This window comes from Ochotona princeps, chromosome 26 (genome assembly GCF_030435755.1).
Source record: "Ochotona princeps isolate mOchPri1 chromosome 26, mOchPri1.hap1, whole genome shotgun sequence".
NCBI lineage: Eukaryota > Metazoa > Chordata > Mammalia > Lagomorpha > Ochotonidae > Ochotona > Ochotona princeps.
Window position 1 is genome coordinate 7,767,939 of NC_080857.1, and position 14,542 is coordinate 7,782,480.

Genomic DNA, 14,542 nt, shown 5'->3' on the forward strand with positions numbered 1-14,542 from the left:
AGAAGCAGCTGTTGTGATGGCAGCCTGGGCCATCCTGCATGTCAAGGAATCCGGCAAGCTCACGGGTGCATCTCACCTGTGCTACTATACACAGAACATTCTGGAAACCTGTGCAGGGAGGGGTTCTGACCTTCTGTACCATTTGAAGGCATGCTGGACTCTCTCCCTTAGTCCAAGCTGGATGCCCAGGGGAACACAGTGTGCCCACAGGACTCCCAAATGGACGTGTCCTGGGAGAAGCCACAACCTCGCTCCCTGTCTGTGCCTCTTAGGAGAGACACGTAGGTGATGTGGAGCTTTTCCACTTAACTCTTCTAAAGGAAACTAGGAGTTAGAAAAATGGCTTGTGGCAGCCTTGGTTTTGTCCCTGTCCCATGCGTCCCATCCCCCTCTGGGAGGCTGACAGCATGCGTGGTTCGGAGTGTGACCTGTACCCAGGCCTTGCAGGAGGCCGAGTGCACCTGTGCCTGCCCCTGTTGTGCCCCGTCCAAATGCAGAAGGCATGCCTACCTGGGGGCCAGCTGCCTGCGGTCCTCCCCTTTCAGGGGTGAAAGTCGGTAAGATACAAGGCTCTTAGAGAACCACAGTGACGGTAAGCCTGGCCAGCAGGTCCTGAACTTTGGTCTTCAGCTTGCACAGCAACAGCCCAAATGAATTCCTGTGCGGAGTGGAATTCCAGTGTGAGTTGGGAAGACGCAAAGGGAAGGCCGCTGGCTGTGGAACTCTTGGTGACTCCCACCAGGTCTTGAGCCTGACTTCCTGGGCTCGGGACCACATGCACTTCCTCAGTCCCCACTGCCCTGTGAGCTGAGAAAGGGTTAGCTCCTGCAGAAGGAGGGAGAAGGTGGGCTCTGGACTCCTCAGCCCAGCCTGCACTGCCCCTGAAATAGACCCAGTAAGTTGCAGGTGGAGGCAGGAAGTTGGTGCCTAATTCTGCAACGCGAGCTGTGGCCACCAGGTGGTGCTACTGAGGCAGAAATGAGAGATCCCGGTGTCTGCTTTCATCCTTAAACACTAGCCTACACACTTAGAAAAGTATGATGGAAATGGGTGTTAATTTGGCGGCAAGAAGTCCTTGGAACCCAGGCCCAACCAGAGGGACCTTGTAAAAGTTCATGGCGAGCGCATGAAAAGAACTGTGTGTGCTCTTCAAGACTGCATTTTCCACAGGCTTTTTGAAGCAGCCATATGTTTAAGGAAGGAGAAAACGGCCCTTGCACTGGAAAGACCAGGGAGCTTAGGGTGACCCTGGAGGGTGTAGGAGCTGGAAGTGAGGGTGTGAAGAAAGCAGCGCTCTCACTGTCAGGAGGTCCTACCAGCTACTCAGCACCGCAGGCCCGAGGCGTGTCGCTGCGTGTTCCCAGGGCTCAGACCACGAACGGTAGGGTAGCATGTGAGCTGAGTCTCCAGGGACCCTGTCATTAAAATGGATGAGTAAGAGAAGCCTGTTGCTAAGTATTCAGTAACTGAGCAATCGAAGCCGAGTAGCCCTCCGTGGCCCCGGCTCCTTGGGTCGCGTCCTGTCAGCCTCCTGGGCTTGGCAGCACACGGTCAGCGTGAGGACGCCGCTGAGCCAGGGAGGTCCTGAGGGACATGCCGCTGTCACTCGACCCTGGTCTGCAACTCGCTTCTCGAATCTCTCACCCCCCCCCCCCCCCCCGGTGGGACAGGGCTCTGATTTCCCCGGGGGCTCATTGCTGCCTTACATGTAATCATTGTTCATTTCATGTTTTTTTTTCCCCTCCCTCCCTCCCTCTTTTGGATGACCTGGGTGATAAAACTTTAGCGTCTCAGCGCAAAAAGAGTCCCTTTGTGAGAAGCAAGAGCAAGGACAAGGACAAGTCTCCATCGGGCCCCCCGGCTCTCTCTAAACGCCTCCGCTTCTGGTCTTCCTCAGACAGCCCATCCTCTCCTAGCGAGCCCCTCTCCTTCTCCAACATCGGAGATTTCTAACCCTTCCCCCACCCCCTCCTGCCGTGGGCCTGCATCACGTGTCCTCCATCCCACGCATGCTGCATGGCCTAGAGTGGACCCCCACCTGCCCGCCCCCAGCCTGTCCTCACCCACGTGGATTTTGATTTCAAATGCGAAGATGTGTTGCCTCATTCCCCGGACTGCTCCCTTGGTACAGTTGTAGGGGAGCCTCGGGCCGGGCAGGCCTCGCTGAGTAAGTCCCACAGCTGTGCGCCTCCTGTCCCCTGCACCTGCCCGCTTACGCCGTGCCCATGTGTGGAGCAGAGCTGGCTGGTTGGTCATCGCTGTTTCCTGAAATGCAAAGCTTGTTTTTAAGCAGTGAATGCTGAGACCCTCCCTCTGTTGGATCACCAAGTGGTCGGCTTGTGCTAACTCGGTCCCTCCTAAGACGGCGTGCTCTGGGCTCGGAACCAGCGATTGGTGCCCTGGGGTTCTTGGAGTTACTGGATTGATCTTTGCCTAGCCAGAGCTCAGGAGGTTCATGGCCATGCTGTGGTGCTCCGGCATCGTGGATGCCCAAGTTTAAAGGCTGTGGCCAGGAAGGACGCCAGCACCCAAGTCTGTCCACAGTGGTGTGGCATGCTGGCCACTGCGCTGGCTCCTCCCGTCTCCGGCTGTGCAGTCGCCGCCTCAGTGAGCTTTTCCGTGCCCTGATGCAAGCTGAGCGGTCATGTTCTTTCAGTTGGCACACGGTTGCCAGCTGTTTCTTTGCAAAGGAAAGGTAACAGAGTACTAAGTCGGAAATGGGGTCAGCATACAGACCAGGTCACTCAAACTGCCTCTGCTGCCTAGCCGTGCCCGCCACGCTGCCTTCCGTGTGCAGACCCCGCCTGGGAAGCCCCATCTCCCCTGCTTGCTGCCTCCGCTCCCTGCTGCCGCCTCATCGCGCACCAACTGCCCCACTCACTCCACCAGACTTGAAGCTTGCTTCTCATCAAGGTCACCTTTCCCAGGCCACCTGTGCACCTGCCCTCGGTGCCGTGCTGGGAGCCCCGACATGGAGTGACTGAGGGCAGATGGGATCAGGCCCGAGGTGCCAGGGCACGCCCTTGGCTGGAGGGGTGTGGGGCCGGCGCGTTTGGAGGCGCCCTCTTGGCTGTTGCGTTTGGATAGCCGCCTCCCTGTCCTGCCGTTGAACTGGCAGTGGGCTTTTTGTTTGGGACTTTTGGGTTCTTAATGGGGCTGTGCTGGAGTTTATGATTCCAGAGAACTGTCAGGCTTTGGGTGGTTTTTTTTTTCCTTAGCATGTGTTTATATATACAGTTTGATTTCGACAGAGGACAGGCTCGTGGTGGGTCAGCCAGCATTGGTAGAATATCCCAGGTACTGCCCCCCGGGTCCCTCTCCCCACACAGATCACAGGAAGGAGCACTGGGAGCTGGCCGAGGTCCCTCTGAAACTTTTAAGCCAGTGGCCAGGACCTTAGGGCCGTGGCTGGCATCTTCTTCAAGTCCAAATTCCCCATGCCATCACCTTGCATGTGCACCTGCGGCTCCTGAGTCAGGTCTCGGCGGCATCTGGCTTGTCCTCTGTCCAATCACCAGCGTGTCCCCATCCTCCAGCCCCCCACCTCCCAGGCTGGCCATGGTTAGGAGGTTTGGCAGCCCAGCTTCTGTCTCTGTGGCCTGTGTGTCTTTGCCACGCCTGCTTCAGGCCCCGCTGAGGTTGCCTGCTCTCAGCGCCAGCCACATCACCTGACTTCTCCATGTGTTCTTCTGTTCCAGGCCCTGGAGATCCGAAGACCAAGCGAGGGTCCCCTCCCGGGGATGGCCTGGACAGCACAGAAGCTGCCAAGCCCTGGCCCTCAGCACTGGGCTCCCGGGCCTGTTCAACCCCTGCCATCACTGCAACCCCTCCCAGCTCCACCCCTGCCTCCCGGCACCCAGGCCGTGCCAAAGGTGAGTTGAGGGCTCTGGGCTCTCAGGTGCTGGAGGGGTTCTGACTGGCAGCTAGCAGGGCAGCAGGATGAGATTGGTACAAGCCTCAAGTCTGCTCTGCAGCCTGGTAACACTGCCAGGCAGGTGGCTTAACCATCTCAGCATTCAGTTGCTGTGGAGACAACGGAGCCCCTGGTCCCAAGTAGCCTCCAGGGAGGGGAAGGGAGACCTGAGGACCAGGGTGTGGGAGAGCATGGGGCAAGTGCCCTTAGGGCAAAGAGAAGAGGCCCCTGAAGTCCATGCGCCTGTCTCAGAGCTGCTCTGGATTGCAAAACCTAGGAAGACAGCAGGCAGAGGGTTTCAGCTGTCTCCCAGGGGGCTGGTACATTTTTGCGCCTTTAAGCACAAGCTTCAGATATGCTCTGAGCAACCCCAGGGTCCCCACAGGAAGGGCTAGCCACACCTTGCCCGGAAGCCCCTGCCACTTCAGGGATTCACTGGACATGGCCTCCAGAGCCCAGGACCAGCATCCCGGTGTCCTGGGCTGCTGGAGGAAGCTGGCGTGAGAATGCTCACTGCTGGCCATCCACGTAGTCATGTGCCCAAGAACCGATCCAGGGAGCTGTGAAAAAGAGCTGGAAGGTCCGAGGACTCCCCATCGCTCCCCAGGAAGGAGTGTGATTATGGGACAGCCCCAGGGCGCCATCTGTGCCCCCCTTCCTGCATGTTCCTGCACAGCCTCATCAGGCTTGCTCTCCCCCCCCCCCACCAGGCTGTAATTCCGAAGACAGCCTCTGCGAGCCGGCCCTGGAGCTCGACTTCAGCCACAGGCAGAATGGTGAGTGGGCAGCACTTGTGCCCTGTGGCCCCTGAGTTGCTCTGAAGGCTCCTTCCCCAGAGCCTGAGCCTATAGCTCCTGTTTGCACACCTCCCGCTGCAGGGAGCTCACTGCCTGTCTAGCGACCCAAGTCCACCCCCTGTGCTAAAGCAGAGTGTCTTCCACTGTACTCAGGCATGCCAATTACCTGCCCCAAGGGTCATGCACAGGTATCACTTGTGTCTGCTTCCATGGTCTCTGCGTGGCTGCCCCATCTCACTTTGTGGTTCAACCAGAGGTCTGCCTAACCTCCAGGGCCCCTGTGCAAGGTTTCCTCAGCTGGGGACAGTGTGGAGGGGTGGTCTTAAAGTACAGCCTGACACACACGGTCTGCCCGGGCATGAGCGAGCCCAGCACCCGCAGGCCAGGGGCTCCAGATTATGTCGGCATTGGCCTCCTTGGTCTTGGGCCCAGGGTCTGCTCAGCGCCGAGGACCTGCCTCGTATGGTAAGGCTTACCGTTCCTTTCAGTGTCCCGGCCCAGTAGCCTGGAGAGCAGCAGAAATGCGTCTAGCAACAGCTCCCCACTGAATCTGAAAGGTAAGGCGGCTCCTTCAGGGACGGCCAGCCCCAGACTCCTGATTAAAAACTCTGAGCGTGTTCAGTTCAGGAGATAGGCCCTGGGCAAGTCCCACCCCCATCCTTGGTGGCTCAGTCTGCAGGTGGGGGGTGAGAGTACTGATTCCTGCGTGTCACAGTCACACAGGATGGCAGTGATCTGCGAGGTGGTTTTTAGGGGGCCAAGCAACCTGACATGGTTCAATGTGTGTCATTGCCAGCCGCTTTGAGACCACAGCTGACCACAAACATTTGTCGCCTGGGCTCCTCCCACATGACCTGCCTCTGCAGTGCCTATAGTAGGTGCTCCATGAACTTTCATTGAGTGGCCTCAAAGGCCCAAGGAGGCCAGTCAGATCTTGCATCTGCTGGTTCCTCCCTGTGCCAGGCTCAGGCCAGGGCCCTGGAAGTCGGTGTGGGTTTCCCATGCGGGGATCAAGGGCCCAAGCACGTGAGTACACCTGCTGCCTCCCGGAGTGTGCATGGGCAGGAAGCTGGAGCAGAAGTGAGGATGGTACTCAGCCACCCTGCCACACACCAACCTCTGCATCTTTTACAATGGGGATGTGTGGGCGCTGCCTCGCAGCTGCAGATAATCTTAATGCTAGCAGAGACTGAGTCGAAGGCAGGGCAGCACTGTCGTCTGTCAGGCTGTCTTTGCCTGAGGCACCAGCATCCCGCATGGGAACCAGTTCATATCTAGCTGCTCCACTTCCAGTCCAGCTCTCTGCTAATAGCCTGGAAAAGTAGCAGAGGATGGCTCAAGTCCTTGGGGCCCCTGCCCGCACATGGGAGACCCAGAAGCTCCTGGCTTTAGATCAGCCCAGCTTCAGCCATTTGGGGAGTGAAGTAACAGATGGGAGAGCGCTCTCTCCACCTTTAAAGGGTTCCAAAAGAATATTTAGCATCCAGATTCCTAGCTGGGTAGGGGTGAGGCCTGGGTTTCCAGGCAGAGTTTTCTCAGCAAGGCAGAAGCAACGGGGAGGGGGCTGTGCCTGACATGTGTCCCCTTGTCACTTACCCCCGCACACAGGTTCCTCCGAGCAGCTGCTTGGTCGGTCCGAGAGCTTCAGCAGCGAAGACCTGATCCCCAGCAGGGACCCGTGCACGCTGCCCCGAGACACCAGCACCTCAGGCTGCCCCGTCCTGGGCCGCCATGAGTACCCCCCACCCCGGAATGGACCCACAGCCCTGCCACCTGCTACAGCACGGCCCTGTACCGTCTCCCCCAGCAGCGAGATGGTCACCCTGGAGGAGTTCCTGGAGGAGAGTGGCCGGAGCTCACCCACTCACGTGAGGACATGGGAGGTCTGTGTGCTGGGGAAGCGGGGATGGAGAGCCACTGTGAGCCAGCCTGAGGGGTCCCCCCTGGATCTTGGGGTCTGAACTCTGCATCTGTCCGGGCTGGGCCCTCACACTAGGTTGGGGCATAGCTGAGCTTAGCACCTGCCATTTTTAAAAGGCCCAAGAACTAATCTTTATGGGTTCTCGGTGGTGTTGGGAAAAGCAGGCATTCCATGTGCTCCCTGTGAGCCTGGCCACTGCCCACTGGAATGAGTGTGGACACCACGGTGGGGCATTCAGAGGTCTCGCTGTGTCGTGATATTACTTGCTGGTCTTAAAACTTCCCCTAATCACATAAAATTGTAACAGCTGCTCTCAGCTCACAGCCTGGGGAGCGTGGTCCATAGCTCCTGCCCCTTGCCAGGGGACACTCGCTGGGTTTAGCTAGGCTGGCCAAGGCATGGTTCCCTCTCAGGAGTCCCACTGTTTCTTCAGCTTTTAGCTTCCGCCCACTCCCCATCACCCCATCAGTCTCTGCCCAGACTGAATCTAGGGGACATGATGGGTCCTGGCTTTCCCCCGAAGGTGGGGGAAGCCTGTGGCAGGGGCCGGAGCCAGCTGGAGTGACGCATGAAGGGACATCTGGGTCCCACCCGGCGACTTCCTCCTGCTGCTGGCTCTGGCGGTGCAAAGCAGGCGGCGCCCAGTCCTTGTGGACCAGCCCCCAGGGGGGTCATTTTCCTTCCCAGCCTGCCACCTTCCTCACTGCCCCCTTCCCTTCTTTTTCCCTAGGACGCCCCCAGCAACCGGGATGACCTGCTCACTGACTATTTCCGAAAAGCCAATGATGGCCCCGCCCTGGGGGGGCAGCCCGGGCCACCCTCCCGCAAAGAAGGACCCAAGATGCCTACCAGCTTTGTGGCCCCCACCATCAAGATGGCTGTGAGCACCCCGGAGGGCCGGCAGCTGAAGCCTGGGCAGTATGTGAAGCCCAACTTCCGGCCACCCGAGGCCCCCGCCTCCCCTGGCAGCACCCCGAGACCGGCCCAACCTCCCCAGAGCCTGTCTCTGGGCAGACCGCGGCAGGGGGTGCCGGCCTCTGCTTCGCATGCGCCCACTGGCCGCAGCGCATCCCTGAGCCGGGCTTTCAGCCTGGCCTCGGCCGACCTCCTCCGGGCCAGCGGCCCAGAGGCCTGCAAGCAGCATGAAACCCCGCAGAAGCTGGTGGCTTCCTCAGCAGCCAGGGACAGGAGCAGCCACCTGCTGCCAGGACCCCACAGCCTGAGCCGCGAGCGGACCCCACTGGTGGGCAAGGCTGGGGGCTCCTGCCCGGGCCCCCGCGGCCGAACCCTGGATGTACGGCGCTTCTCGCTGGCGCCGCCGAAGGAGGAGCGGCTGGCCCCTCTGCAGCAGTCGGCCACGGCCCCCGCACTGTCCTCCGGAGCAGGTAGCAGTGGCAGCAGCTCGCCAGCCACCAGGACCAAACCCCGAACGCCCCCACACACTGGGGAGGTGGCCGCCATCGCACCTGTGCGGCCCGGGCTCAACGTCAGCGATGGGGACGGGGCCGCGGGGCAGGGCTGCGGTGAGGGCCTCTCGGCCAAAAGCCCTGGGAGGTCTGCTGACTTGGCACCCCACGTGGGCAGGGGCCCCGAGGACTGTGGTCGCGGGAGCAGCTCCAAGAGCACGCCAGTGTCCCCGGAGCCCGGCGGGGACCCACAGACTGTGTGGTATGAGTATGGCTGCGTGTGAGTGGCCTGTGGGGCAGCAGCAAGCGACGCACCTGCCATCCAGCTGGCCCATGGAGCCGCTAAGGGTTGAGGAAGAGGAGGGGGGAGCCTGTGTTGCTCGGGCAAACGCTGTGCCAAGCCCCGGGGACCTGCTGCCACACCTGTGGCCTCTGAGTTTGGGGGGCTTTGGAGCTCGGCTTGGCACCTGTCCACATACCCCAAAGCAGACACTGCTGGAGTGTGCCCAGGGAGAACACTTACTGTGGCTGGCTGACTCTCGTGCAAGCAGGCAGGTGCCTGTGTCCACACATCCACTCACACACTGGGTTCACAAGATTAAGCCCTGGTGGTTCAGGAAATTGCACTTCCCTCCCCAAAGTCCTCTGACCCCACCAGGAGCCCGCAGGGTCAGGGGTTAAGTTCTGGGAGTAGGGCTTCACTGCTCTGGGGTCTGCAGCACTTCCTTTTACCCTAGAGCTGAGGCCAGCCTTCCAGGCAGCTGGAGAGTTTTTTGGGCATTTGTGTCCTCCAGCGTGCCACCCAGCACCTGCCTCTGTAGCTTCCACTGCTCGCTTTACAAACACTGGATTGGGGGGGAGAGGGGACTGGGCAGAGAAACCACACCCCGCCTCCCCCTTTCTTGGGGCAGGGTGTGGGGTGCACAGGCTGCTGCAGCTCCTAGGGCAGATGCGATGCGTATTTCTGAAAAAAAGGCGGGGAGGGCGGGGAGGAGGATAGAAACCAAATTTAATATATTGCACATCTGTGTGTACAGCTGTGAACTATGTATACTTTGGGCAACCTGTTTATGTGCTGCTCCAGCAGGAATTGCTGCTGCTGTGTGGGTCTGGTCAGATTCCTGGGACAGTCGTTTTCCTGTTGTAAAGGTGCTTTTTCCTGGGGTGGACTAGGCCTTTTTTTTTAAGAGTTCTTTTTAGTTTGTTTCCTTTTGATTCGGTGTCCTGGGAAGGAAATGGGAGACTTTTGAATGTTAACGAGGTCCACTTTAGGAGCATCTGGGGGTGTGTACTGGATAGCCATCTGTTCTGGAAGGCGAGGACAGGGTTGTAATAAAACAGCGGAACAGCAGCGTCTGCTCGTTTCCCTGAGCCTACCTACGTCATCGGCAGCGCCGCCGAGGCTGCAATGAGCTCAGGGCCCCAAGTCGGCACCCAGGGGTTCCTGCCCGGCCACAGGAAGGCACACCCAGCAGCCAGAGAGCCTGGCAGGCACCAGCACTCCCACTTGATGTGGAAGTGGAATGCTTGGCTTCTGGGCGGTACCTTGCACTCTCCTGAGTGTATGTGTGTGTGCGCGCGCGCTAGAGCTGGGATTTGGACTCAGGGCTCAGTGGCCCCCACACTGTATTCTGTCCAGCCCTTGGTTCCAAGTCTGCTTTGTGCCCCACAAGGCCTACACACAGGCTGCCTCCTTCCCGCCCCGCATCTGGCCACTCAGTAGGATCTGCCACTCATGCCACACTTCGAGACCGTGTGATCGTTGTCCTGAGTGCCCTTGGCAGGACCTGACTCTGGTCACTCAGCTTCTACCCCTCCGTTCTCTCCCCCACCTGGGCAGCTCTGCCCACACCTGCTGTTCCCTCGGGTATCCTCTCCTTCCTCCCACAGCTAGGGGCGATGCCTCTCTCCTCCTTCCCAGTGTCTGCAGGCTTGACCCCACTGCTGCCCTCCCAGCTCTCAGAGTCTGTTCAGCTGGCAGCGTCACCCGTTCCTCGCAGCCCCCATCACATGCATCCTAAGAGCCTGTGTGGCCAGAAGCAGTCTGTTAGACACATGCACGCGCTTACACACACTGCATTCCCAGACTGCACCCCTCATCCCTGGGCTGTGCACCTGCCTGCCCTGACCTCCAGTCCACTCCATCTGGCCGGTGTCCCCTGGGTCCAGCAAGCACTCCCACGTCACCTTGCCTGGCGCATTTACCTCCTGTAACCTTTGAAACATGGCCCCGCCTTGGCCTCCAGAAGCCGCAATCCTGTTCCACAGACCCAGTGCTCTCCAGGCGGCTCCACTGGGCACACCCAGCCCCAGCAGCTTCCCCTGTCCCCGACAGGCCGGGACACACCCTCAGCTGTAATCACCACCCAGCCCCATGGAAGTCCCAAAGGCACCTGAGCTCAACAGGCCCCAGCCTCCCACCCTGCTCCTGGGCAGACCCCGGAGGGGAGCGACAGGGATCACACATCCTCCCTGGGGCAGAGGGCTCCATCCATACCCGGTCCAGATGTCCTTGTGCCCCAGCTGGCAGCCAGGCGGTCACTGAGGGGTTCTCCAGGGAGAGAACATTAATAAGGCAAGGTGAGCAGAAGACAAACCTTAAGAAAGTTACAAGGGTCTTCAAATGCCTTGTGGGAAGCCAGAATTGAACGTTTACAGCAGCTGGCCCTGTAGGTTGGAGCAGCACTTGAAGCAACCCCCTGCGACACTGGCATATCATCTGGGCACCAATGTCCAAACTTCCAAATAGACCCTGCTCATGTGCCAGGGGAAGTAGCAGAGGGACAGCCCGAGTGCTTGGGCCACTACACCCACGCTGGAGACCGGAAAGCAGCTCCTGGCTCCTGGCTTCGAATTGGCCCAGCACCAACCATGATGGGCATTTGGGGAGTAAGCCAACAAGTGGAGATCTCGGACTTCAAATTTTCACATTCTTTAAAAAGCTTCTAAATTTGTTCATTTTCTCATAATTATTTTTAAATTTCTTGCTGCCATTATTTTTTTAGTTTTTTTTTTTTATTGGAAAGTCAAATATACAGAGAGGAATAGAAAGAGGAAGATCTTCCATCTGTTATTTCACTCCCCAAGTAGCTGCAACAGCCGGAGCTGAGCTGATCAAGAGCCAGGAACTTCCTCCAGGTCTCCCACACGGGTGCAGGGTCCCAAGGCTTTGGGCTGTCTGGTACTGTTCTCCCAGGCCACAAGCAAGAAGCTGGATGGGAAGCGGGGCTGCCGGGATTAGAACCAGTACCCATACGGGATCCTGGTGCGTGCAAGACGAGGACTTTAGCCACTAGGCTACCGCGTCAGACCCTCATAATTTTATCAACTTTCTGAAGACCTCTCCTATTGGCTGTTCATTCTTCATCCTTATTGAGGTCGGCTTTGGAGGGCATGGCCTGCAGGGGTCTGCACTTGCAGGAGTGTGCAGGAGCAAGTGACAGAAAAGAGGCAAGACTGGGCTTGTTTTACAGCCACCCTCTTCTGACTTGGACCCCCTCACCTCCCATTGCTTCCCTGGGGAAGGCCTTTGCCACGCAGGGTAGGGGATGCAAAGCACAGGGCTGTCCAGGAAGTCCCATGGCCAGTGGGGCAGCCAGCCAGGGGGCAGCCGTGGCCAGGGATGTGCCACAGAATTTCCAAATATGACCCTGTATTTAAAGACACTTCCCTAGAACCCCGATATGGCCCATTGGGTCTCCGTGACGGTGCTTCGGGCCCGTGTCTTGCAGCCAGCGCATGGAAGAATGTAGTTACACTTTATACTCTTGGTGATGTTTGTGCCAACCAGCAGGGTGAAGGGGAAACAGACCAAAGGTGATGTCAGAACTTCGTTCCTGACACCTACCTGACTGCTGAACCAGGAAGGAGCACCAACGTGAGACGACGGTCTCCTTCACCCTCTGTGGCTGCAGATGGAAGGCAAGCTTCACTAAACACGGAGATAGCATTGATGTAATACCAACATGCCCTTAGCGTCCCCTACTGTGTTCACAGTTTGTCTCTCCGGGGCCAGAGAGCATGGATAATGAGAGGAACGGAAATCGAGCCTCAAATGCAGCACCCGCCATCTTCCCTGATGTAAATGCAGCTAACCTGGCTGACTGGGCTGCCAGCATGACACGGGGCTGGGGAGGGACAGCAGCCCCCTGGTATATGATGCCACCCTCAGATCCCATCGGCGCTGGGACCTCAAAGCACAAGGGCCATGGTGAAATAGTTGGGAAGTGTTTTGGCTGCTCTTATTTTTTTTAAATTTTCAAAAAGATTTTACTTGAAAGGCACATTTACAGAGAGGAGGAGAGACAGAGATCTCCGCACTGGTTCACTCCCCAAATAGCCCACAACGGCTGGTCTTGGGCCAGTTCAAAGCCAGGAACTTCCTCCAGGTCTCCTATGTGGGTGCAGGAGCTGAAGTGTTTGGGCCATCTTCCGCTGCTTCCTAGGCCCATTAGCAGAGAGCTGTATTGGAAGTGGAGGAGCCAGAACTTGAACCTGTGGTGTCCATACGGGATGTTGGAACTGCAGGTGGAGGCTTACCTTACCACACCACAGCGTCAGCCCCATAGCTGCTCTTGGTTTACACACCTGGGAAGGCGGCAGCCGATTACCCAAGCCTTCTAAATCAGCAGATACAAGTTTACTCTCAAATCTGCTTTTCAAGTGAAATAAGTAAATCTTAAAAATTATTTCCTAATTTCAAAGGCAGAGTGATTGAGAGAGGATCTTTTCGCTTCCTAACTGACTGCTACAGTCAGGTCAGGGCTGGGCCAAAGTCAGGAATCAAAACTCCTTCCAGGGCTCTCCCATGGATGTAAGGGACACGGTCCTCTGGGCCATCGGCTGCTGCTGTCCCAGGTAAGTCAAGCAGGGAGCCGCATCACAGGCAGAGCAGTGGGCCCGGCATGGTGGCCTAGTGGCTAAATCCTCGCCTTGCAACCGCCAGGATCCCAGATGCACACCGCTTTGTACCTTCCCACCCCAACCCCTGCCACATCCAGCTCCCTGCTTGTGGCCTGGGAAAGCAGCGAAGGATGGTCCAAAGCCTTGGGACCCTGCACCTGCTTGAGAGACCCAGAAAAGGCTGCAGGCTCCTGGCTCTTGGCTTCCATTTGGGTCAGCTCCAGCTGTATTGCAGCCATTTGGGGAGTGAACCAGTGGTTAGAAGACCTCTCTCTCTTCTCTCTCTGTGAGATGGTCTTTCCAATAGAAGTAAACTAAAACAGAAGTGTTCAGGATAGGAACTGCACTGCGACATAGGATGCCAGTGTCACAAGCACCAGCTTGTCCCAACCCACTGCTTTTGTTTTTAGTCTAAGTTATTTAATTGCAGGTTTACATAAGCTAATTCTTAATGCTGCCCATGTTTAGCAACTGCCTTGCCAAATGCCTAGAAATTCACGAGTATTCCCAGGAGCCAGTACTGCTCAGCTCCCGGCCCACCACTGGGAGCACCGCCCACTGAGGATGAGCAGGGAAGGAAGAACAAAAAAAAAAAGCAAGCTGCAATTTCTGCCTAGGGCATACAGAATGGCCATTTGTGCTGAGGACAGAGAACACACTTGTACCATGTCATCCCCGTCCCTACCCTGTCCACCATGTGCCCTGCTCCAGGAAACCAAGTTATGGGAGCTATAGGGGTGTGGGGGAGGGATAGGCCCCAGGGCAAAGCCTACCTGCTCTATAGGTATAAAAAGGGCACGAGGTTAGGCACGAGTGTGGAGGGGACAGGATTTTAGGCAGGATTTAAAATGTCCAAGCTCTGGCCTGTGGGCCAAGTGCCCCAAGGTCAGGCTCCTAATGGCTCGTTTCAGACCAAGAGCTGCCCAGGCTGTTCCAGCCACCCGCTCTCCATCCTCCGCAGCAGAGAGAGGCAGCAAGCATTAAACAGGACAGGGGCTCAGCCAGCGTGCCCCAAGGGAAGGAGCCCTTGGGCTCTTGGGAAAATCACGGGAGGCGGCGTGGACCGGAGGGGAGGACTAGTGCCCTAATGAGCCATTCTGGAAGCCACGCCCTCCCTGGCCACTGGGGGGAGGGGCCGACCCAAGCCACCCCCATCCTTCCTAGCGTGCGTCCCTCCTGCTGGACCCAGTGTCTGTCCCTCAGTGCGCGGGCGACAGCCGGTGGGCAGCCAAGCCAGAGTCTCTACCATTCCGGTTGGGGCGAGCAGAGGGATGGACGCCGAGTGCTGCCGCCACGCCCCCGCGCAGCCCTGGCTAGGCTGAGCGAGCGCAGCAGCGTCCTGCACCAGGCCTGGGAGAGGTGAGTGCGCCTGGGACCACCGGGGGTGGGCTGGCGCCACAGGGCACTGTGCAAGGACAGAGAGGCCCCAGGGATGCGTGACCTTCATATCTGTCACTGGGAGAAGCTGGAGAGGAGAAGGACTGGAAGGGAGACCTGGACATTCTAGAACCCACACCAAGGGGACCTGCTGGACAGAGGTCAGTGGTAGATGCCCAGGACCCAGGACACCTGCCGTGGGGCTGGATTGTCCTGGGCCCTGGGA

The 14,542-nt window shown here is 58.2% G+C and overlaps 1 protein-coding gene across 3 annotated transcripts in view; it reads left to right on the forward strand.

Moving 5' to 3' along the window:
- CCDC88C (coiled-coil domain containing 88C) overlaps nucleotides 1–8,541 on the forward strand; it is an 89,316-nt gene extending 80,775 nt beyond the window's left edge. The window contains exons 26-30 of one of the 3 annotated variants that reach the window (XM_004584339.2): nucleotides 3,699–3,872; nucleotides 4,624–4,689; nucleotides 5,199–5,267; nucleotides 6,319–6,578; nucleotides 7,362–8,541. In XM_004584339.2, the coding sequence (XP_004584396.2) occupies nucleotides 3,699–3,872; nucleotides 4,624–4,689; nucleotides 5,199–5,267; nucleotides 6,319–6,578; nucleotides 7,362–8,321 (1,529 nt within the window). In that variant the 3' untranslated portion in view covers nucleotides 8,322–8,541. Of the gene's footprint in view, nucleotides 1–1,786; nucleotides 2,306–3,698; nucleotides 3,873–4,623; nucleotides 4,690–5,198; nucleotides 5,268–6,318; nucleotides 6,579–7,361 lie in introns of those variants that run through there. The other 2 variants (XR_009244244.1, XM_058655141.1) reach the window with 2 other exon arrangements.
- The last annotated feature ends 6,001 nt before the right edge of the window (nucleotides 8,542–14,542 follow it).